The 26405-nt window shown below is 36.0% G+C and overlaps 1 protein-coding gene across 3 annotated transcripts in view; it reads left to right on the top strand.

Annotated features, from left to right (window-relative positions):
- HMCN1 (hemicentin 1) overlaps nt 1-26405 on the top strand; it is a 465703-nt gene that overhangs the window by 164231 nt on the left and 275067 nt on the right. For all 3 annotated transcript variants that reach the window (XM_043568168.1, XM_043568169.1, XM_043568170.1), the window contains exons 5-10: nt 5321-5492; nt 7540-7646; nt 19206-19326; nt 20222-20485; nt 22432-22576; nt 26243-26364. In XM_043568168.1, the coding sequence (XP_043424103.1) occupies nt 5321-5492; nt 7540-7646; nt 19206-19326; nt 20222-20485; nt 22432-22576; nt 26243-26364 (931 nt within the window). The remainder of the gene's footprint in view (nt 1-5320; nt 5493-7539; nt 7647-19205; nt 19327-20221; nt 20486-22431; nt 22577-26242; nt 26365-26405) is intronic.

Raw genomic sequence — 26405 nt, 5'->3', positions numbered from 1 at the left:
CATAAAAAGAAGGAAATCTTGCCATTTGTGACAACATGGATGGACCTTGGGGGCTCAATTTTATTATGCTAAGTGGAATAAGTCAGACGGAAAAAGACAAATAGTGCATGATCTCACTTGTATGAGGAACCTAAAACAAAAACAAAACCCAAACCAAAACTGAGCTCATAGATAACGGAGAACAGACTGGTGGTTGTCAGATGTGGAGAGTGGTAGAGGAATTAGAGAAATGGGTGAAGGGGATCAAAAGGTACAGTCTTTTAGTTATAGAATAAGTCAGTCTTGGGGATGTAATGTACCACATGGCAGCTATAGTTAATAATACTGTAGTGTATGTTTGAGAGTTGCTAAGAGAGTAAATCTTAAAAGTTCTCATCATAAGAGAAAAAAATTGTAACTATGTATGATGATGGATATTAACCAGATTTATTGTGATTATTTTGCCATGTATACAAATAATGAATAAAACTCATATAATCTTATATGTCAATTATATCTCAGTGCAGGGGAAAAAAAAAGATGTCCTTCCAAGCAGCTAAACAAAGCTCTTCTTCATGTTTTGTTCTTGAAGGGTATAAAAAAAATGATTTTGCTTCCATTTCTGCTTAGCACTATTATATTTCATAATATATAACAATGTATCCTGGTTTTGTGCTTTGAAATAATACTTGCATCTCATTCCCATGTAAAATAGACACATGACCTTAATTTTATTTTGTTATGTTTTTAAATTTACATCCAAGTTAGGTAGCATATAGTGCAACAATGATTTCAGGAGTAGATTCCTTAATGTCACTTACCCATTTAGCCCATTCCCCTCCCACAACCCCTCCAGCAACCCTCTGCTTGTTCTCTATATTTAAGAGTCTCTTATGTTTTGTCCCCTTCCGTGTTTTTATATTATTTTTGCTTCCCTTGCCTTACGTTAATCTGTTTTGTGTCTTAAATTCCTCATAATAGTGAAGTCATATGATAATTTGTCTTTCTCTGACTAATTTCGCTTAGCATAATACCCTCTAGTTCCATCCATGTAGTTGCAAATGGCATGGATTCTTTCTGAGTGCCGAGTAATACTCCATTGTATATATATATATACCACATCTTCTTTATCCACTCATCCGTCGATGGACATTTGGCCTCTTTCCATACTTTGGCTGTTGTTGATAGTGCTGCTATAAACATTGGGGTGCGTGTGTCCCTTCGAAACAGCATCCCTGTACCCTTGGATAAATACCTAGTAGCACAATTCCTGGGTTGTAGGGTAGTGCTATTTTTTTAATTTTTTGAGGAACCTCCACACTGTTTTCCAGAGTGGTTGCACCAGCTTGCATTCCCACCAGCAATGCAAAAGAGATCCACTTTTTCCACATCCTTCCCAACATCTGTTGTTGCCTGAGTTGTTAATATAAGCCATTCTGACAGGTATGAGGTGGTATCTCATTGTGGTTTTGATGTGTATTTCCCTGATGATGAGTGATGTTGAGCATTTTTTCATGTGTCGGTGGGCCATCTGGATGTCTTCTTTGGAGAAGTGTCTTATTCATGTCTTTTTCCCATTTCTTCACTGGATTATTTGTTTTGGGGTGTTGAGTTTGATGTTATTTATAGATTTTGGATTCTAACCCTTTATCTGATATGTATATGACCTTTTAAATATTGATCATTACATATGATATAAAATATATAAACTAAGAAAGTATCTTCAAGAACACAGGAGTCTTATATAAAACAATTATTGAGCTAGAATAAGTCTAGTTAGGTATTTAAGAGGTACAAGAACTCTTTGAAATATCAGTTTCCTATCTGTAAAATAAAGGAGCTGTATTAGATGCTCTCAAAGCCCCTTGGAGATATAAACTGATGCGAATTATTAGAGAAACATTTTTAATTAAAATTTTAATGTATAATTAATGGTTACCTAGTGGTTTGAAACAGTTTTTACATTAGTAAAAATGTACCAATCCAAAGATTCTCAGATTATTATAATTCTGTTCCATTTGTCATTAAACAGAAGATTATTTCCAATCTCATGAGAACATTTCTCATGGTTAGACAATTAAAGATTTCTTTCTTATATGTAGTAACATAGGAGGCCAGAAATCTCACTAATGGTAATTCTGTAGCCTGCAGTGATCTTCATTAATGCATACACTGGTAAAATCTATATTTTCTAACAAAATGGATTGCATCTGTTTTGATTTGATTTTTTTATAAATGGATAAAAAAGTGACTTTTAAGAAGTCTGAACTGTATCTTTCACAAGTAATATTATGATACATAGTAATCCTTTGTGAAAGCTTCATAAATGTTGGTGATTTGCAAACAGTATTGAGTAAACTCAAAAGCTCTCATATTCCATACCATTTGAACACACTTGCCTTATGAAAATGCAACTAAAGTAGAAACTCTCCCATTTTTATAAGAATGCCTAGGACTTAGTGATTTCTCTGCATACGTAATAGACAATGAATAGATTCCCAGTGATATATCATAACCTCTGCATTGGGTTTGAAGGAAAGATATATTTGAGGAGCCATCCAGAGATATATATTCATTTAAAGAGGGATGTATAAAAAATTTCTCTTCCATTTCTGTTGCATTTCATTGTTAAACTTGAGGTGGGATGCACTTCTTGTTTACTAATTCTTTTTCTTCTTTTCGACTAATCATTTACAACCACAATATGTGTCTTGCCACTAAAACAAATGTTCTCATTTATCTAGTTCTCTTGTCCTTTGCCTTCTTGCATCTCCTCACTGGACATTATCCTCAAAGTTATTTGTTATCAGTTACATTTCTCATTTGCTTTCTCAGACAGTAAGCCAGTATTTCCATTTCCTTTAGTTAGACAGCCATATTCTCTGTATAAGAAATAAAAATGTCAACACTCAGATTATTAAAATGTGTTTTACTTAGTCCAATAGTAGTTACAACCAGTCTGATTTCTATAGCCATATGGACAGATTTATTGAGCAGATGATACATACATTTCTATTCAAGCATGATCACTGAGAGAACCCATATTTCAAATATGGCATCTGCTTCTTTAGACATTGTTTTGATATATACTTCATTTTGTATATAAAATCCAGGTGCCTTCTAAGGTTAAAACTTGAGGAAATATGTAATTTCCTTTTAGGGGTAATTAACTATAATGGATTTGGTCTTTCTGTTCAATTTGTCTATGACACCACTATAAGGTTTGTGGGGTTTGTTTTGTTTTGTTTTGTTTTTTGTAAAATAACACTTGTACTGTATTAGTCCTCTGCTTAAAGCCTTTCATGTAATTTTCCAGTGAGATATTTAGGATAAAATCCAAATGTCACAGCCTGACTGGGTGATCATACATAGTTTGCCCCTGATGCTTCCGCCCTCATCTTCTACGTCCTCTTCTTCTGAACACTTCACCATAGCAACATGGTTTCATTCATGTTCCCAACATATCTGGAGTACTTCTGTCTTCATGTATTTTGTCAGGTCCTCTCTTCTTCCTGGAATAACGTCGCCCCCTCTTTTCTCATTTACAGAAATACTGTCTGACTTTCATGAATGAATTTTTTCACTTTGCGCATGAAGCCACTGGTGAAATATTCATTGAGGGGAAAGAAGGGAATTGAGATATAGCGGCAAGGAAATCTTCGTCTATTATGTGGCAACTATTATGATGGGCACTTTACATTCATTACTTCAGCAAGGGCTCTCTGTTTCATAAATCGCCATAACGTTTTTTATTTCAGAAGAAGTCATTATTATCCTCATTATGACCAACTTCATGGACATTAGTGCATATCCCACCTCTATCGTGTGTACAGCATGCCATGTGGTTTCCGGTGTACAAAGATGAAAGAGATGTGGGCTGTTCTTGACCCTGGAGAAAAGACAGGAAGATTCATTAAAACTAAATAATGTATAAAGCGTGGGAGAAATTTAGTAAACACTAGTTCAGAGAGGAAGAGTGGTTGCTGAATACTGACTAAAATACTTAGTACCTGGAAGAGTAGCTTGAACCATAAACATGTGTTTTATAGATGAACATAATTGCCTAACCATTGTTACTTATGTGATGTGTTAGCTACTTTCCTCATCCTTGTGGACAAAAATCAAGGGGTGGTTTTTATAGAGAATGAAGTTATTACACAGTACTTGTTGTGGGATTGATTTGTGGCTGCCACTATTGTAATTAAAAAGAAGGTTTTATTTTGGGATGAGCACTGGGTGTTGTATGGAAACCAATTTGACAATAAATTTTATAATAAAATAAAATAAAATAAAATAAAAAGAAGGTTTTATTTATTTCAAACATTTAGGCTGTAGCTTCATATTCAGCTCTGTTTAGTATTTTACACGTAATCACAAGGGAAATTATTCATGATAGGATATAATCTTGAAAGATATATGAACCAGAGGAAGATCAGAGGTAGATTAAAGATTATCATGATTTAGAATCAATTGTAGGAAGTTCAAATAAGCAGTTCCTACCCAGACATGCACTATTTGTTTAATGAGAACTTGTATTTGCTGTTGCAGAACACTTCTGAGAACTGGAAGTCTTTCTTGTTTACAGTGAAGCATTAACACCTTTTTATAACCTAATTTCTTAATATTTTCCCCAAGACAGTGTTTGCAAAATACACTACTTTCATTCATTCTAACCTGAAATATTTTTCTATTTTTCAAAAAATACAGTGGTTAGTTTCTTCCATTATTTTTGGTACTTTCTTATTTTATCATAAAAAATGAATATTTTGCTGGCATTGCAATTATTTTGCAACATTTGATATACTGCAATATATATTACAATATTCTATATATAATTACCATATACTATATTCCAACAACTCATAGACCCAACATATTGAAATTGGATTAGATAATTTGCTAGTTATCTTTTAAAAATTGTATCTTAAAAGAAATCCAGAAAGAGAGAACGGAGGGAAATGGGATCTCACAATATTGGCAATACCATGTTTTTTATAGGTTCTTTTTTATTTCTCTTGAAAAATATAAAGCTGTCCGTAATATCTCTGCCTATTTCACTTTACTGGCTTTCAGACATCATAATCTCATTTTTAATATATTATTCCAAATAGAAAACTTGAAATCTGAGCATGGATGACACTAGTTACTTGATTCTGAAGCTACTACAATAACTGGATGTAGGAAAAGGTTTCTCTTCACCGTGATGGAACTAAACCCCATACTAGTACAGGAAGTGCCAATTCATGTGATTAACCAAAGAAAAATACTGTATCTGAAGTCATGGATGTATAATACTGTAAATGTTTCTGACATCACTCACGCGTCTTCTTTTCTTTTATAGGTGTTAAAATGGGTAGAGGAAGCAGTGCAGTCCTCTAAAGTTCACCTGTTATCAACAGATCATTTGGAACAAGCTGTAAACACTTGGAAAATTCCTTTTGATCCCAGCCTAAAAGAGGTTACTGTGTCTCTGAGTGGCCCTTCTCCAGGGATTGAAATTCGCGATCCTTTAGGTGAGATATATCATACATCATATAATAAAATACGAAAACCATGAAAGGTAAAAGTTTTTTGCACACTTATTTATGTCAAGTTAATGCTAACTTTACGAATAAATTCAGTGAATTCAAAAATGACTGGGAAGGATTTTTTAAAAATAAAACTTTTTAGTCATAAGTATTGTTGAATTAACATGAGATTCAAAAAACTGAAACTCCTAATAATTTATATAGATCAGATTTAGTAACTTAATTGTAGCTAAACTACTCAAAAGAAAAAAAATATTTAAATTGAGCCTGAAATTATATTTTCCTAATTTATGTATGAGGAAATATTTCATGTAACATATTCTATAAAATTTGGTATTTTGTGTTATTTTTAATGAATCACATGAAAAACCTCCTTTTAAAACTAACTGCCTAGGGGCGCCTGGGTGGCGCAGTCGGTTAAGCGTCCGACTTCAGCCAGGTCACGATCTCGCGGTCCGTGAGTTCGAGCCCCGCGTCGGGCTCTGGGCTGATGGCTCGGAGCCTGGAGCCTGTTTCCGATTCTGTGTCTCCCTCTCTCTCTGCCCCTCCCCCGTTCCTGCTCTGTCTCTCTCTGTCCCAAAAATAAATAAACGTTGAAAAAAAAAATGTTTTTTAAATAAAAAAAAAATAAAACTAACTGCCTATTTTTTTTTTTTACCATATTGTCTTCTTGATAGGGTTGACTTTTACAGAAGAGAGTTAAAAACCACATTCTTTAATAGAATAATGTTTTAATTTACTTTGCTTCCTCAGTTGTATGTCATAACCCTAGGAATTGACCTGCTTCCTTGGCTAGTTGAATATTCTAATAAGACTTACATTGAAAAGGAATCTAGTAAAGATAGAAACCTCATTTTCCCTGTTATTTGCATTTAGAATTTATTTATTTATTTGTTTGATTGTTTATTTATTTACCTACCTATTGATGTTTGTAACATATTATCATTTCCATTGTGGCTTTAGTGTGCTGCTTTTTAAAAACCTATTTGTGAGTATTTGTAAATGGAAAGAGAGTAACTAGCTTACTTATTCAATTTAAGTCTTAAGAAATAACTAATGCCTAAAAGAAAACAGCATAGGAAATTGTCCCCAAAGACCACATTCGTGCTACCAATCAAAGTGGAGATTTACCAAACAAATAAGACCTATTTTTCAAGACTCCTATGGGTTTAGCTGAATACATGAATTTGTCTGTTGAGGTAGCATTCCATTCTAACCTTCCATGCTCCCCAGGAAAGATTTGTGGTTTTCACTACCTGGATAATTAAAAATATGTTATTCACTGTATTATGTTTCTACTACTTTAAAAAGCCATTGACATTGATATTTTAAAAGTTGTTTACAATAATTGTAAAACTTCCAATGCAAACATAGATTCTTATAATTGATTTGTTTATATAACTGCAGAAGGAGTCTATAGAGAGCCATGAGTGAATAACTAAACTATGGCTTAATTCCTAATTTGCTTTTCTTCTTCTCTATGTCCCAACTATTAGATACTTTAGGTAAATCTCAGGTCATAGGAGATAGTATCATGCTACTTTATTTCACTGCCTCCTTTAAATGTGACAATAAAAGCTTTCTCCTGTGCTTCATGGAATACAGGTTAATGTTTTGGGCTTCGTGCACAAATATGCCCAAGGCTCTCATGTTAGTAATACCTTGAGTGATCTCCAAAAAGACATTTATTCTGGTTTACTGTTCTTGCCATCTGTTAAATCTAAATGTCTCTAGTAACTGCACGTAACTTCTCAGTAGCCATAATAATTGTTACCTAGGCTGGCTTTGGAAATATGATTGCAGTCTGCCAGTTGTTATTTTTGTTTTAAGACCAAATCCTCATAGCAAATGGGAATCTGATACTTCAGTTTCAATGTCCAGAAACCATAAAATTAAACATATTTTGGAAATAAATAATGTTTTGAGCTATAGGCACACATGTCCATCAGGTAATTTGTACTGGAAATGTATACAGCTAGTACACATAGCTGAAAGAAAGCTTATGCTTGTTACCTTTCTGTCTGTCTTTCAGGGAAGCTGATAAAAAAAGGATTTGGCCTGAATGAGCTATTAAATATCCATAACTCTGCCAAGGTGGTGAATGTTAAAGAGCCAGAGGCTGGAATGTGGACAGTGAAGGTATGGTTATTTTACAAAGTCTGTTTATTTTGTTTTGATGTTGGCATGTTTTATAAAGTATATACAATATTTACATCTTCTCTCACAATCACGGAGAATGCTGTTACTAAAAAGCAGTATACATAATGCATTTGTAGAGGTGTCTTGATCACGTGAATTTGGTAGTGTTAAGTTTTGATGACCATGAACGGCATTGATATCACCACAGAATACACTTAAATTCTCAGATAGTTTTCCAATAATCAAACCTGTAGATTGACTTTTTTATGCACCTCCTTTTTCCAAAACAATCAGAGATGGAGCTAGTCGAGAATAATGGTTAGGGGCATAGGCTCTAGTACGGGGATGCCTGGGTGGGAATCTCAATGCTGCTACTTAAAAGCTTTATTTTCTTGGGACTGTAGAGTTCTCTGTGCCTTGCTTTCCTCCTCCTAATGTTGGAATAAAAAAATAATACTCTTTTACTTCATAGAATTGTGCTGAGAATAAAATTAATATGATACAAATGCAATACTTAGCATAGTTCCTGTTACAAAGTAAGCACTCAGGTTCTGTTGGCTCTTGTTATTTGGATAGATCTACATTCATTGTTTACTTGAACCCAATATGGTGTTTGGATCCTAGAATTACACGAAGTAGTATATATTCACTCTAAGCATTGTATTATGGTAATATGGAGGAGAGAACATACACCCTGAATTCAGAATACCATAAATTGAAATCCAGTTCTTGCAGTAGATTATGTGTGTGACTCATTGCCGTGGATATTCTGAGGGACTTGCCCATGTTTCTCAGGCTTTTCAATGTGCTCTGGCCTAATTCCAACTCCAGTATCTGCATTTCTGTGCCTAAGAGTTTTTTTTTTCCAGAACAGAAGAAGGCTGTTCTGCCAGAGAATTAAACCCCTCAGGAGCAGCTTTCAGTCTCTGGCAGGAATAAACTCCAGTTGTCCACATGGGAGCAGGACTGAAAGCACACCCTTCTGGGGCTACATTCCTTTTCCTGTATCACTTCCCTCCTCCTATGAGCATCCTTTGTACCTCCCAAATAAACAGCTTGCTCTAGAATCCTTCTGGGATAACTCAAATTGAAGATACCCCTTGAATTATTTACTCTTGCTATCTCAGCTTCCCTACATTAAAAAAAAAAAAAGATTCATGGGCTCATGATTGAAATGTTGGAGCTGCTGTGCATGTGCATGGAAGAGTTCATACCCCAGGCATCTGAGGTGCCATTTCTTGCATGCCAGTTTTTGTTTTTGTTTGCTTTTTCCTTTTTAAAAGAATACCTATATTAACTTTCCCAGCTTAAAAAAATGAAAGCTTCCATTGTAACTTCATCCAAGCCCTAGAATATTCTCAGAACTCTCAGCCTTATAGGGAAAGTAGAAACGGTCATATGGATTTTGGGGGGGGGGGGGGGTGGGGGGAGGTGGATAATATGGGATAAGGGTTTGGGTGAAAAGGCAGTGTGAAATGTAATGGCCCCATCTGCCTGTTTTATTCACCTCCTTCCATGCGCTTACTAGGTGCTCAATATTTACTGAGGGCATTCAGTTGTAACGATGCAATGTTTTACTGCTATATTTTAAACAAGTGTAGCCAAATTGGATGGTATAGTTAGTTATTTTAACCAACTCCCCCAGTGTATGACTAGTGTTGAGTCTGACCTTCTGTGACCACAGTAAGTATAGGAGGTTTAGAGTCTTTTTTTTTCCCTCAAATACTTTAAGTGTGACCTAAACCAACAATGTCTTGACTAGCAAGTTCAGTGAGGCAATTTCTTCTTGCTTTCTGAATAAGCATCAAGTTACTGATTGTGAAATATGTACAAGTGATGACATTTCTTTCGTATTATTGGCAACTTATTGCAAAGTATATGAACCTCTTTTGCAGGTGATTTGGATTGCTACCCATAGTATTTCCTCTAGTAAAACTCTTGCCCAGAAGAAGAGAAATATTGCATGGCTGTTGCTTTATCTTGTGCCTAACACATCTACCCATTCAGTCATCCATCCAATAAACATTTATGGAGTTTTGCCCTTGGCCATGTTCCCTGATACTTAATGGGCACTAAGCACATTTTAATTGATAATTAGAACAGAAAAGCACTGAGGATTACTTTGTGAGTGAGGAGGGAGACGATAAGGGGATGAGGTGAGGGGGACTCTGTTTAGACAAGTCTGTAGGTTCAGACTCTTATAATTAAGGAAACAATGAAAAGACACAGTAAATAGATAAGAGTTCTCACAAAAAAACCTCTGGTTCTGATGTCACACCATTTATAGAGTACAATTAGTGGTAGCTAAACAAAGGATATACATTACAATGCAATTTGAAGATAATAAACTTATTTTGCTCCTATATGAAGTACCAAAATAATATATCAGGCTGATGCAAAGGAAATTGAGCTGAACCTAGAGACATAAATATCACTGCTGACTTTGGATCTCCCTTTTTGATGGCTAATGAGTGATAATGTTTTACATGTGCACTTTCTCAAGAAGAGAAATGTCTGAGATTAGATAGTATTATCTCTGGTGCTATCTCTCATGCACTCAGCTATCTGGAAAATGTCTGCTCTATCAGTAGAATTCATAATGGCTTGTTGAATATTTCACATAGCAGTTTTTATCCCAAGTATGGAAAACTATTATTTGACTTTAGCATGGTATTCCAGGGCCACCCAACTGAGCCTCAACCAATCCTTCTAACTCTTGTCTGTCACTTTCCTTTACACTCTAGTCAAATATAACTTTGTACTCTCTCTCATCCTATCTCCTACCACATTCTCTTGACCTGTGTTTTCTCTTAAGTTGTTCCTTCTCCTAGAATGCCCTTCCTTTCCATCTGACTTCTGATTTTCATGGCAAATGACAACACTTTTATCAAGCCTTTTCTGACTTTTTTCCATTGAAAGGCTCTCTTTTCCCTCTGGCCTTCTACTGCAGTTTTTCTGCACCTCCCTTTTTGATGATTTCTCTACAGATTTTATATTTATTTCTGTACAGGTTTTCTCTTCCTATTTTACTCTGGACCAGATTTTGTTGATGGTATATGCCACAGATGTCTGGGAAAGAACTACATGAATATTCATGAATAAAAATGAATGCATTTATTTTGATAATATCCAAGGAAGCAAGTTGAAGAGTTGATTTAGTTATGTGTTGGCATGGAACTCTTTAATTTGTCCATGATTTAAAATACTGTGAGAGTGGCAATTTCTTTTCTTCTGTGGTTTTCCTCTAAAACCTTGGTAATTACTTTTCTGTAACTTATTAGGACACTGTTACCAAATAGACAATGAGTTTACTCATCTGTATAGTTCACATAAATGACTCAAATGCTTTAGGTTGCCTCTGATGCAGGTAAAAACATGTTAGAAATGGATGAGTAAGAAGAATGTAAAGGTTTACTAAAAACACAAGATAATGTTGTTTTATGTCCCTAAATTTCCATTGTAGAGAAACTACAAATCCTGAATCTCGTTTCTGTGCAATACGGATTTTCCATTCAGGCAGCTATATCTATATATAGAATGTTTGAACATAACCACAAAAACTCTCAGGCCAAATTTTGTTCCTTAAGTGAAGCTTCCTACAAAGACGTTAAATAATTGTCAGCACCCTTCGGGTTTAGGTGGCACAAACTGTTTCTATTAGTCTAGGATTATCAGTGCGATCAATGTAATCCAACACATACCTTGGGGCACATTTCCATTAAGTAAATTTGGATAAACTGTCCTTAGATAATCTTCCAAGTAGAGAAAGAAGTGTACCCAACCACATGATTATATTGAGATTCTGAGACTAGTAGAAATGTTTTGGTTTTAGATAGCTATGCTGGTTGCCAGAGACTACTAATGGATTTTCTAAAGATAAGAATATTTTGGAAACCATACTCAAGTGGCATAAGCTTGTTTAGGAATCATAATTAAATAAATCTCAAGTCAACGAAGGACCACACAAGAAGATTATTACACTGGCTTCCAATTATTCTCACCTGGTGACTCTTTTGAAAAAGCCTGAAGATGACACCAGGTGTGTTATTTAAATGGATTAGGTGCAGCATTAATTCAGATGTTTTAGGTCAATGGAATGCTTTATACTAGAGATTTTCTGGAAAATTTCCCAGTTTTTTTAGTCTGCTGATACCAGATTATCAACCAAATAGAATGTTTCCTTTAAAAAAAAATCTGTACATTTATATGTCTATGTGTATGTGTATGTCTATGTGTATGTTATGTGTAGTGTGTTATATATGTGTGTGTATGTATGTGTGTGTGTGTGTGTATGTGTATTTATATATATAATTTATTCTATGCTTTGGATACATTTCTTTCCTTATATCACATTTCTCTAAACATACAATGCCTAATAGAATGAGAGTATTTAAATCTAGCTGGCATTATTATATCTTTGTGCCTGGCACAATGCCCAGCCCATAGTAGGTTTTCAATAAATATTTGAAACTGCCATATTTCTTTAATTTTTAAAGAACAGTAAGTCACTTAAGAACAAATACTTTGAGAAGAGTTTGCACCCATTTTCACCCAAGATCCACTACTTAATAGCTCTTTGACCTTGAAGAAATTACCTAATTTCCCAAGTCTGAGAAAAATGGGGGAAATAATGCCTACTTACTGACACATTAATGGTAAAATTAGTTGTACTCTTGAATATGTGTAAATTGAAGATTGTATCTATACTATTTCTATTAATGCGGATACACATGATTTTTTCTTACTTTGGGCTTTGTTTTTTTGTGTGTGTGTGTTTTTTTTTTAGAGAGAGAGCATACAAATGGGGAGGAGGAGGAGGAGGTGGAGGAGGAGGAGGAGGAGGAGGAGGAGGAGGAGAGAGAGAGAGAGAGAGAGAGAGAGAATGTTAAGCAGGCACCATACTCAGCACAGAGCCTGACTCAGGGGCTCGATCTCACAACTGTGAGATCATGACCTGAGCTAAAATCAAGAGTCAGACGCATAACTGACTGAGCCACCCAGGTACCCTGGGCTTATATATTTTCATAAAGCATTGAAACTCTTTAGGAAAGAGAATTAAAGCCAGTTCTATCAATCACATTTTAATTCAACGTGTAAAAGGGCAGGCTTCATATTTAGTAGGAGGAAGAATTCTTACTGGCGTAATGTAAGAAAGGTAATTCCTTACTAATGTTATATGTTCTTTGGGTGTTGACAAGATGTTCTACTTTACACAGTCACTCACGAACCCAAGCTGATGGAGGCTCCACCATAATTTAGAACATTCAGCCTCTTCAGTTATTTCAGTGGGAGAAAAGACTGGAGAATGTGCATTGAATTTTTTTAAAAAAATTTTTTAAAAAGGAATTTGTGTCACTTCTGGAATGACACAGATATCTCTGTGAGTGACAGACACACTTTAGTCCCTACATGGCCTAGTGGTATACTGGATCTGGCTCATAATGGCTCATGGAGAGGAAATTATGCACTTTCTCTTCCCACCTTTGTGTTCAGTAACGTCATGTTGGGAGCTTGAAATCAGCCATGGTGGTAGTATTTACACCACAGAAATTGGCAAGTGCCCAGAATTAAAGCTTTTTATTCAGAAAGCAGTTTACCAACTCTCCACTAACCAACTTGGCCTCTCCTAGTGGAAGTGTATTTAGAAATGTAGAATGGCAAATGAATAATTAGATGGCATCATTATCTTCTATTGCCACAGTGTGCAAATCATCCCAGAGATGATGTTATCCTAAAATGCTATGCATTGACTTGGGTACTATAGAAAAAGCACTGAACTTGGAACAGTTGCCATTTAACTTGCTATCTAAACCTAGGCAAGCAATCATTTCTTTGAACATCAGTTTCTTTATAGTGTTATAAAGTCATCTTTGGATGCAATAGGATTACATAAAATAATGTATGAAGAAACTTAGCATAATGCTTCTGGAAAAATTCACGAATTCTTGATGAATCTGGCATTTGCTGGTTCTTAAGGAGTCTAAGGAAAAACACCAACATTAGTTAGGCATTTGGAGGGCTTTAGTATCATTTTTTAAACCTACACTTACAAAATGCCTATGGTAAATAAGAGACCATTATCACCCTATGGGACTTTCAATATAGAGAGGTATTTAATAGGCCTTTATGTTTAAACTAAGAAGTAGATCCATCCACAGATATCAGAGGATAACTAATTTTTCCTGGAGCTCTCCATGGTATTTTAGCCTGTCCTCCTTCACTCCTCACAGAGTCACTTCAATTCAGAAACCTAGACTTGGTCTACTCTGTTCCTTCTTTTCTGTTACTCCTTTGAGGATCAAGGTTACCTATTTACAATTTTAGGATGTCGGTAGGTATCTAGTATAACTTTATCTTTGCCTCAGCTCTGCTCACACTGCAGCAGCCTGTGTGTTCTTGACTCAGACCTTTCCACAACTTGACCAACATGACATTGTAATTCAGAGTTGCAATGAATTCAGAGTCATTTTGAGTTCATGACATTGAATTCAGAGAGTAATTCAGTGTAATTCAGAATAAAGTTAATAATAGATCGTTGTGAACTTTAAAAAATTGTATGAATAAATACACTGTGTGAAATACAATTCTCAAGAGTTCCTAGCCCATACAAACCCTGTTTAGTGCCTAGTGTCTAGAAATTTGCCTGTTATTGTTGGAGCTATCATGCTGCTGCTAGGTTTCCCTCTTCTTAACTATGGAAGCCATGAGATTAGAGTGGCTTTGTGCAGAAATGGTACTTCAAGACATTCTATGGTGGAGAGATGTTTTTTGGAGCCAAATTCAAATAACCCACATGATAAACAGACCAAATATAAAAACATTAAGTCAGTAATGTGGTCTTACTAATATTATTATATATAAAGAAAAATGATATTAAAATTGCTAGAATAATTTGGAGGAGAAAAGAGAAGGAAGGAATATGCAGCTGGACTGCCTCTCTTTTTCTCTGTTTGACTCAATTACAGAACTAGCTGAATATTCTTTGTCCCACTAGGACCTTCACATCATTAATTCTCCTCCAACCCCACTATGTCCATAATATGTGAGAATCCAGAGCCTTCTCCCAACGTTTATGGAGTTTGCTGAAAGCTTACTTTCTTAGGTCTCCTTGCCTCCTGATTATCTGTGTATTGATTATCACCTTCTGTACTTTGATACAGGACAAAGCTCAGCCTCATCAAAAATATCACAGGAAATCCACTAATAACAGGACTTGTGAGTTTAGTAGATTTAACTGAAGATTTGGGGTTATGTCTTGAAGCACCTTATCCCCTTCTGCTCTCTCCTTAGCCCCATTCCTCTTTTCTTCTTCTTATGCCTCTACTTCTCTCCTCTGAATAGTCTCATGAGTTTCACATTACTCTCCTACTATGTAGATCAGTTCAGCATTTTCCTTGAAACCAGCATAATCAAATTCAGTGAGATAAGCATGAGAAACATATAGGGTGGCTATAGAGGTTGGTTTCTGGAGCTTCACTGAGTGTATACCACAGCTCTTCCACCTGATATATCTGTGAAATTAGGATAATATACTCCCACAAAGGGGCTTTTGTAAAGATCAAAAGTGATCATTTATAAAATGAAAGATTTAGTCTGTTGTACAGTTTGCATTTTGTATATGTTAATATTTCTTCTCCTTTACCATTTACTGATTTATTTACCATCATTATACATAGAACCCTTTTGTTATTTTTCTAAAGTTCATTTATTTATTTTTGACACAGAGAGAGTGTGAGTCAGGGAGGAACAGAAAAAGAGAGAGAGAAAAAGAGAGAGAGAGAGAGAGAGAGAGAGAGAGAGAACACCCCAAGCAGGCTTTGTCCTGTCAGCACAGAACCCGACACGGGGCTGTCTCACAAACTGTGAGATCATGACCTGAGCTGAAATCAAGAGTTGGATGCTTAACTGAGTGAGCCACCCAGGCCTCCCCCGCTTTTTGTTCTTATTAACACTAATATTTGAAAAAGGGAGCTAAGAAGCAGACTAAAAAAATAATTTACCTTAAGATAACAGACAAAAATTATAAACTATTGGCAGTTTCTTAAAAAGACATTTTAATATGATGTTTTGTGTTCCCCAAATATTATCCAAATATTGTTGTAATTATTTTCAGAGAATGATTAGAGAATGATAAATGCATGCATGAGTGTCAGAGGTCATTTTAAACTAAATTAGTTTAATTTTAAAATTTTTATTCTATTTTTAAACCACAATTTTGGTTTATTTGTGATGCCCTTCATTCCTATTACCCTGATTGATACAGAGTTGGATGTAGTTTTACATGAAAACGGACTCACTTGGAAATACTTTTGCTTACAAACCCTTTCAAATTCTATACCGACTGTTTAAAATATGATATAGAAACACAAAGTTAAAAAACTTGGTTAACCTGTTACCCTTCATATTTTTGGCATTGCTCAGAGAACAGGAAACCTACATCCTTATTTCCATATACTTCATTAATTAGTGTGGTATTTTAAGGATCAAAATTAATTTATTTTACAGTAATTTTATAGAGGTTAAAAGGAGCTCCTTATTCATTAGCTCTGCTCTATTTTTAATATATTGGTTAGTAATAAAATGCCATATTTTCAAACACAGGTAATTTCTAATTTTGTCACTTTGATATTAAGCACTACTCTTAAAATGGACTCTGTCAGTTGATTTGTACACAGCACATATGCAAGATAATTAACACCTCATGGCAATCATTTGGCAAATTATGGGTCATGTGTAGCCTTGGTAACCTCAATCATAGGAGACTTTCTGAGTAGCAATTAATGATAATATATCATGTCAGTGAATAAATATAAATCAAGTCATCATAATATTGACCCTTTTGATTGTCCTTACATGAAATCAGGAGGCAATAGTGTCTTCAGTAAGGCACTGTGTGATCTAAACCAGTTGAAATAGACTTAACAAGGTTTCGTATAACCCCCAGGAAATCCCAATGTAAAATTGGATCGTAGCCCATATGCACCACCACTCCCCCCTTTTCTTTGCTCTACTGTATGGAATTCATGACACATCTTCCTTTAGAAATAATGGAATAAATGGTGGTACTGAGACCCCCACACTTACACAGTCCTTTGTAAACCTTAGGAAAATGAGCTGGAGTAATTAGCAGCAGCATTTACACTAAAAATACAACAAACCTGTTTTTATGGCCATGTGTTTTTTCTTTTTTTTTTTTCACCTTCATGTTCCTTTTGTTGTTGTTGTTGTTGTTGTTGTTGTTTTTAGTTTTTGCAGGTTTTGCTCAATGAGAAAAAAATATGGTAGTAAAAGGGACATATCTCCTTCTCTTTCCTCTCCTGGTTGCTAAATCGCAGTGATTTCAGGAAGGCTGTGTAGTTTGCAGAGCTCTGGAAGTGGCATGTTTTTTTTTTTCAATATATGAAGTTTATTGTCAAATTGGTTTCCATACAACACCCAGTGCTCATCCCAAAAGGTGCCCTCCTCAATACCCATCACCCACCCTCCCCTCCCTCCCACCCCCATCAACCCTCAGTTTGTTCTCAGTTTTTAACAGTCTCTTATGCTTTGGCTCTCTTCCACTCTAACCTCTTTTTTTTTTTCCTTCCCCTCCCCCATGGGTTTCTGTTAAGTTTCTCAGGATCCACATAAGAGTGAAACCATATGGTATCTGTCTTTCTCTGTATGGCTTATTTCACTTAGCATCACACTCTCCAGTTCCATCTACGTTGCTACAAAGGGCCATATTTCATTCCTTCTCATTGCCACGTAGTACTCCATTGTGTATATAAACTACAATTTTCTTATCCATTCATCAGTTGATGGACATTTAGGTTCTTTCCATAATTTGGCTATTGTTGAGAGTGCTGCTATAAGCATTGGGGTACAAGTGCCCCTATGCATCAGTACTCCTGTATCCCTTGGGTAAATTCCTAGCAGGGAAGTGGCATGTTTTTAATTATGGTCTGCCTTAATATGGCTGTTTATCAGATTATTATATATATATAATTATATATATATAGGCACGCATATTTCTAGTGCATTCTATCAATGCTGCTATCATGTGGTCATTTTACTTTGAGAGAGAATCTTGGTGATCAATGTAATAAAATATGGTGAACTCTTTTTCTTTCTTTTCTTAATGTTTATTTTATATTTTGGGGGGCGGGGAAGAGAGAGAGAACGCGCAGAGGATCCCAAGCGGGCTCCGTTCTGACAGCAGAGAGCCCAGTGTGGAGCTCTAACTCATGAACCATGAGATCACGACCTGAGCCGAAGTCAGAAGCTTAACTGACTGAGGCACCAAGGCACCCCTGGTGAACTCTTATTCATAAATGTTAGGTGGGTTTTTGAAATGTCGATTCCTAGACTCCACTCACCATACATTCTGATTCAGTAAATCTGGGTTGGAGTCTGCATTTTTAAGAAACAACCTGAGTGATTTTGTATAGCTGTAGATGAAGGTGCTCCTCGGCTCTTATTTTGAAAGACGTTGACATAGAGGCTAACTCTGACTTACCTTGCTCTTGGGAGACAATGTAGCACTCTGGTGAAGACCTGGGAGCCTGACCTTACCATTAAAACCCCACCTCTGCAGTTAAGAAGCCTTGTGAACTTAGAAAGCTACTTAATGACTTAGTGCCCCATCTGTTTATCAGTGCAGTGGTGATAATGATGATATATATCTGATAGAATTGTAACGAAAATTAAATTAGCCAATGTATTTAAAGAGTCTGGACATAGAGGGAGCACTCAGTAAACATTAGTGTTACTATTTTATCCTGTGGCCTTCATCCAAATTATGTATTATTTATCCACATATGAGTCATTTCAGTGCAGAGCTATTCAATATTTAGTCCAGCCATCATCCCCTTTAGGAGGTTTTAGCCGAACTACAGGCTAGTCTATGTTGCTTTTATGTATTTTTGCATACCATTTATGTATTTCTAATACTGCATCATATTAAAGCTTTCTATTTCTCCATTTGTCTCCCTCATTAGCATGAGTACTTAGAGGATGGGGACCATGTTTTATGCACATTTGTGTCTCAAGCACCCAGTGCTTTTGCTAGGATGCTGCTGAGCTGAGGATGCTGGCTGGCCAAAATCTGGATAGTGGTCAGCTCTCAGTGCTCGTCCTGGCTGTATCTTCCCAGATGCAAAGAAGGAGATCTTTTCCAGAGTCAAACTTGGATAGTGTTTAGGGGAGAAGATTTAGTCATCCATTCATTTCATCGATATTTGTTGAACGTCTACCATGTAAAACCACAATGATCCATGTCCTTATGGAGCTTTTACAGATTAACTTCAGGGGTATTCACTAGTGACTCAGCATCTATATCTTATACCATTGGGCCAGTGTATTACTGAATTTTATTTTAGAACAATCCCTTGGGATATGTGTTGTAAAACTTGCATTTAAGGTGTAGAATCATAGTTAAGTTTAGAACACCCAGATCAGAGCCTCAATTATTGGACATCAGTCCTAATTAAACACTTTGTAGTTTCCCATACCTGGTAGTGTTTATTGTGACCAGCAACCTGGATCAACTCACGGGGTTTGTCGTTAAACATTTTTCAGACTTCTAGCAGTGGAAGGCACTCTGTTCGCATCACCGGCCTTAGTACGATTGATTTCAGAGCTGGTTTTTCCCGAAAGCCCACCCTGGATTTCAAAAAAACAGTCAGCAGACCAGTGCAAGGTTTGTATTCGCATATTACCAAAGTTGACGTAGTAGATATCCAAGTGCAAAAACATTGCTCAGATTGTCTGTGATTTTATAATTCTGTGGAATTCAACATAATTGGGAGTTATATTCTTGGCCTCATCACTTTTTTCTCGAAGTGTAAGACCAGTGATATTAAAATTACTCAGCTTGTTAAAAATTAAGATTCCTGGGCCTCACCCCAGATCTCCTGAATTAGAACCAAATAAGGTTGGACCCAGGAATATGCACTATATCAAGCACCCCAGTTGATTCCTAAACTTACTGAACTTTGAAAACTACTGACGTATGTCTTGAGATTTTTACTAACATCTATAAATTACCTTGTTGTGAAGGTGAAAAATGAGGGTTTTATGTGTGTAGATGGCTAAAAAATTAAAGACATTATGTGCCATTGTATGTTCAAAGATAAAATTATTGCTGCTTTTTAAACCTTGTTCTTATTTTATTCATGCAAGATTATAGGTTTATAGATAAAAAGATGTTTAATCATACCGTGACTCCTTAAATTTATTTTTTTCTGATCATTCTTTTATTACTACAATTACTGGAAGGATACACATAGTGAATCCTTAAAAATTAAATATTTATGTAATTAAACATTAATACAGTATTCACAATTCTGATTTTTCTATGTATGATATTATTAAAATACCATAAAAATAATTAGGATTTCCTAAGTTTCTCTGGTCATGAATAACTGTCTTTAACGTAGTAGAAAAGATTCTATAATTAGGCCACAATTTGTTCGACAGTTTGTAGTACTCATATTTATAATACTTCTCTGTTATTATAGTTCAAAGATTTATCTGATAAATAACTCAATTGTATATTACTTATTAATAATAATAATAAAGTCTTTCTCCTCTAGGAATTCCTACTTATGTGCTGCTGAATACTTCTGGAATTTCCATCCCAGCCAGAGTAGATCGTCTTGAACTTCTGAGTGTCTCAGGCAGTTCTCTGAAGACTATCCCTGTTAAATATTACCCTGACCGAAAACCTTATGGCTTGTGGAATATTTCTGACTTTATACCACCAAATGAAGCCTTCTTTCTCAGAGTCACAGGCTATGATAAGGATGATTATCTCTTCCAGAGGGTTTCAAGTGTTTCCTTCTCTAGTATCATCCCAGGTGAGACATCATTTTATAAGACCCTGGAGTATTGATAGTTTAAGGGAGTACTGTGGTCCTATAGTAAAGAATGGACTATAAAATAAAGAATATCTTCACATTATTACTGGGTTGTCAAATTGATGGACATTTACACTTAGATAACACAATTTTTCTTAATCATAAAAAGCACATCCAGAGTTTCATGTGAAGTCTCACTGACTGCAGATCTGAAAATTCTGATTGGTGCAATCAGTGTAACAACTGGGAAATTCTGGTACTCTTACTCCCCCTAAAAAAAATAAAATAAAAATAAAAAAAAAAAAAACAAAAAACGAAAGCCTGGCACACATGCTCAGTGTTTGATCAAGCTACCCAAATTGGCCAAATGGGCTAAATGCTTATCAATGATTGTCAGAAACCTACTTTGTGAATAGTAATTCATTGTAAACATCTGGTGATAATTCTGCCTTTATGTGATAAGTTGGCAGTTAATCAGTAAGCTAGTTACTCATATATTTGCTGTTGTATAGAGATGAGAACGTAGATTAAGGATTCTTTGGAAGCATGAGGTAGCATTTCAGTTTGTCTCTACTCTTGCTATTTCTCAAGGCTAATGACAACTGTGATAAAAACTTTGGCACTGGGGGCGCCTGGGTGGCGCAGTTGGTTAAGCGTCCGACTTCAGCCAGGTCACGATCTCGCGGTCCGGGAGTTCGAGCCCCGCGTCGGGCTCTGGGCTGATGATGGCTCAGAGCCTGGAGCCTGTTTCCGATTCTGTGTCTCCCTCTCTCTCTGCCCCTCCCCCGTTCATGCTCTGTCTCTCTCTGTCCCAAAAATAAATAAATGTCGGAAAAAAAAAAAAAAAAAACAACTTTGGCACTGTAGCCAAAACTGTGGATATGCAAATCTGTAGAAGGATTATTTCTAATATTGTACTATTGGATGGAGGGACAACAATTTATCATTTATACATAAGGTTGTAATTTGAGAAATTCAGAAACAACTGTACAGCTATTCTTTAATTGTTGTCGAATGGCGAGATTAGAACCAACCTCAGTATTTCCTCATAGTTAGTTGTCTTACCCCTAAATTGAATACTGCAAAATCTGTTGGATTCTTAAAAATCAAGTTTTTTTCCCATTATTTTGGGGAAAACAATTACTGTATGACTTCAATTCTTTTTTTTTTTTAAGTTTACTTATTTTTGAGAGAGAGAGAGAGAGAGAGAGAGCGAGCGAGCATGAGCAGGGGAGGGGCAGAGAGAAAGGGAGACATAGAATCTGAAACAGGGTCCAGGCTCCAGGCTCCAGGCTCCAGGCTCCAAGCTGGCAGCACAGAGCTCGACATGGGGCTCGAACTCACAAACCGTGAGATCATGACTTGAGCTGAAGTCAGATGCTTAACCCACTGAACCACCCAAGCGCCCCAAGAGGCCTCGTCTTTTTGTAGAACCTGTGGGCAATGTAGCAAGATGGTGCTGGGGGGCACAGCAAGGAAGTTACATTCAGTACCCAGACTTTTTTGGTCCAGGTGAGGTGACTTGCTAATGGCAGGGCTTCCCCCTACCATCTGCTAGCTAAGGTGTATGACTTCAATTCTAAGCCATGTAGGTCCTTTTCATATATTTACATTTTTAAAATAACAATAGATTCTACAGTGGAGGAGGTATTGTAACTTATTCGGTAGCCTTTGTTTGTTTTTTTTCTATATTGGTGGCACAAAAAATAGTGTCCTAAAAAATAGAGTCTCAGGTTTAATGAATACGTTAGTAAGGGGTCCATGGAGAGATCCAGAAATTAATGGGGTTTGAACAAAGAAAGATAATTAAAGTGATTTTTAGTGATTTAGATTAATTGGAATGCACAGAGTTTACTAGAATAATTAAAGTTTGAAGATTTTGAATGGATTAACAGGAAGTACCCAATATTATTGTGACCTTGTTGCCCATGTTCTATTTTTCCTAGATGCTCCCAAAGTTACAATGCCCATGAAAACCCCGGGATACTACTTGCAGCCAGGCCACATTTCCTGCTCTGTTGAGAGTCTTTTACCCTTTACCTTGAGCTTTGTCAGAAATGGAGTTACACTTGGAGTAGACCAGTATTTAAGGTGTGTACATGTTTTATTAGCAGTTATAGAAAGCATTAAACATCTAAATACAAACAGATACTTATTTTAATGTGCTTTTTCATTGGAAATTCTCATTTATTTGTTCCATAGTCTTGGAATATAGCAGTGAACAAAACAGGCGCAGGTCTGTGCCCTTATGGAGATTTTATTGTAATGGAGAAAGAAAACAGATATATGTTTTATGATATGTTAATTTCTCATTTATAATATGTTAAATATGTTAATTTAATAAGTGCTAGAATTCCTTCAAGGGTTGATTCAGGTTTTATAGAATCTGGATGTTATATAACTTGAGGGTCTCTTGTTAAGCCCAAGAATACAAAATTATGAATATAAAGTTAGGTACTAAACTTTGGAAGGGTCCTCGCAAAAGAGAAGAGTTTAAGCTTTGTTGGCTTTGGGGCAAACAAATCTCTGAATATAATTGAGAGTTGGGGTGCATGTGGTTTTGGCCAACTTGCAGTTTTAAAATTCAGGATAAGGGACATTTGAGCAAAGACCTAAACATGGTGAGAGGTGATCATGCAGATAGATATCTAGGAAAAAGGATTCGCATGCCAGGAACAGTTAGTGCAAATGCACAAGGCTGGAGCTGACTGGGCACGGGGGAAAGAAAGACAGGAAGGAAGCCAGTGTGGCTGGAGTGCAGTGAGCCAGGAGAAGGGTAGAGGATGGGGTTAGGGAAGTGAAGTGTGCTGGGACAGCAGGTGGAGGGAGAGCATGTGTGGCTACTGCACGTAACAATCAGTGGGAGTGGGTGAGGAAGCACTGACCTTCCTTGTGAAGATGGATGGCTTTTTTAGATAAATATAAATAATCAATGAGAAAATTGAGTAGACCTTGAAATCTGGAGGATGATTTCTGGAATTTTTTTTAATCTTACTAATGAAACAAACTACATTTGGAGAAAAACTCTAGAAATTATTTTACAAAATTTCTATGCTGTTGATTCAATAGTAATATAAATAACTTCCATAAAATGCTAAATATTTGACCGTATTAGCCTATTTAATCTCTTTAGGGGGTCATTTTAAGCAAAAACTATGGCAGGAATATTCAGTATAACTTTAGAAAAAAATTCCACTATTTGAAGATTGAACTGTATTACTTCCTGCTACTTTTTTTATATTGTGTATCTTAATGATTCCCTAAGCTCCATGTTTAATAACCAGCAACATAACTGACCAGGATATTAAATGATGAAGCTACATAACTGCCTGATGAAATCAAATAATTCTGTTTCATGTTTAAATAGTAACATGTTTCAAAGACACTTGAGATTCTTTATAAATATTAATTCATTAATTCCACACAATTCCTGGGAGGTAAGCCACAAGAATTCTTTCATTTTTCCAGCTCTGTGGCCCAGAGATGTGACATGCCTTGCTGACATATATTAAGCTCTTTGTGTGTAAGAGGCTAAAGACAGAATTTGGCATGGGTGGTGATGGATTGATACTCTAACCCTGATTCACTCACAAGTCCCTGCCCTAGATTTCCTAATAACTTGAGACATGTGACTTAATCTTTGTTATGTGAGTCGCTATGGTCACTAGGGGATGTAAGAGAGAATTAGTTTGCATTAGCAGCAGGACACATTTCTATTTGACATGTTCTTTCCTTATTCCAAAGGTCATGCCTTCAAAACTTCTTAGAGTTTTAATGTTAACTGAGAAGACTACATGAAAAAAGAGAATTATTTTCACGTAATATTTCATAAATGAGAGGAGCAAGTATCACTGTCAAGAATATTCTTTACGTAATCTCACCCTGTTTACGTGCCTTTGAACTAATTACTTATCCTTCTTCCTGAATCTCGATTTACTTGTTTTTAAAATGAGGGACTAGAAGAATTGTCACTATCTGTTTCTAAAATATCCATGTGTCTAAGTTTTGATGAATCCTAATGTTGTGTGCTTGGGTCCGAACTAGGCATTGCAGAAAACACGACACACTGTATGTATTTCAAACTTCTGCCTCCCTGGAACTTACCAGTACCTCTTAGACGATGACAGTTATAAACTTGGACTTAGCTTACTGCTCTTAGGCATTAAAGATATAGCTTAGGTGATGACTGTGGCTTAGAGTACACTCATACTCCTTTTTCTTCTGAATGGGGCAGTAAGGACTACTGACACCTCATGCATACATGGTTGAAAGGAAACATTGGGGCGCCTGGGTGTCGCAGTCCGTTAAGCGTCCGACTTCAGCCAGGTCACGATCTCACGGTCCGTGAGTTCGAGCCCCGCGTCAGGCTCTGGGCTGATGGCTCAGAGCCTGGAGCCTGTTTCCGATTCTGTGTCTCCCTCTCTCTCTGCCCCTCCCCCGTTCATGCTTTGTCTCTCTCTGTCCCAAAAATAAATAAACGTTGAAAAAAAAATTTTTTTTAATTTAAAAAAAAAAAAGGAAACATTAACTAAAGTGAATATTCTGTTACTAAAATATATGGAACAGTGAGTGACCTTGCTTATTTTGTCCCTTTTCTGATGAACAGGAACCTGTGCCTTCACTCTCTCTTACAAAGTCTAGATTAGTGATAAATACACATTAAGAGCTCAGTAAGTTCTTCGTGGCTTTTTGATGACAGGTATGGTTTTTTTTTTTTGGACAGCAAGAGATCTGGTGTTATAACTGAGCTATTATATCTCATACCACTTTCAGACTTCAGTGTATGGTGTCTTTTGCCTCTGCAATGGGCTTTTCATCTCATCTATGTCTTGAATGTTAAAGAAGGTTAAACATAGCTATGGATGAGTGTAAGAAGAAAATTAGGAAAATAGTTATGATTTTCAATTCTATTTTAAAATAAGATAATGCCTATTTTATAGATTATTGGAATCCTTTAAAGTATCTATTAATATCTATTAACTAATTAGATATGAAATATCTATCAGAATTAAATATCTATTACTAAAACACTTCGAAAAAATAGAAAGCAATTTGAACAGTGTTAAAGGCCAAAGAATAAGTATTTATTAAATGAATGGATACATATTATAGCAAATGGGTTTTTTAAACCTAAATGACAGGTTTGATAATAAAACAGGTAATTTTTTTCTTTTGTCAACGTATACGTAGATTGAACCAGATATGTTCCATAGCCTTATATGGAGCTTATATACAAGAAAATTAAAAAGAACTTTTTGGGATCAAAAAGTCAATTTTCTACCTTCAAACTCATGAATTACCTTGTTGAATTGCTTTGGTTGAGAACCTCTACTGAACAAGACCCAAAACTGGAAATAATATGGAAGGAGAGAGGATTTAAGGAGTGTTTCTCTATTAAATCTTTATCTTATATTTTCACATAGCCAGAAAATGTTTCCCTAAAGAAATTCACAAACTCTGTATCTTATTGCCTTTGGTGTGCCTTTTGCTCAGAGAGCTTAACTTTCTTCTTCTTTTTTTAATATGAAATTTATTGTCAAATTGGTTTCCATACAACACCCAGTGCTCATCCCAATAGGTGACCTCCTCAATGCCTTTCTAATTAAAAGGTGTATAATTTTAAGCTATGAGGAACTCTGTAGTTTCATCTGCTTATTTTTACATTGTTCTTTTGAATGAATACTTCCAAAAAATCACTGCTTTCAATTTTGTCTTGCTTTTGTCGTAACTAAAATGGTTTCTATTTTCTTGCCCCAGGGAATCTGCCAGTGTGAACTGGGAGATTGAAAAGGTTACTTTGTCTGATGAAGGTGCCTATGAGTGCATCGCTGTCAGCAGTGCGGGGACTGGACGGGCACAGACATTTTTTGATGTGTCAGGTAAGTAATTGTCACTAATTGCTTTGCAGTTGCCTGGAAAT

Source organism: Prionailurus bengalensis, chromosome E4, assembly GCF_016509475.1.
Source record: "Prionailurus bengalensis isolate Pbe53 chromosome E4, Fcat_Pben_1.1_paternal_pri, whole genome shotgun sequence".
NCBI lineage: Eukaryota > Metazoa > Chordata > Mammalia > Carnivora > Felidae > Prionailurus > Prionailurus bengalensis.
This window is presented reverse-complemented; position numbering and strand designations above follow the sequence as displayed.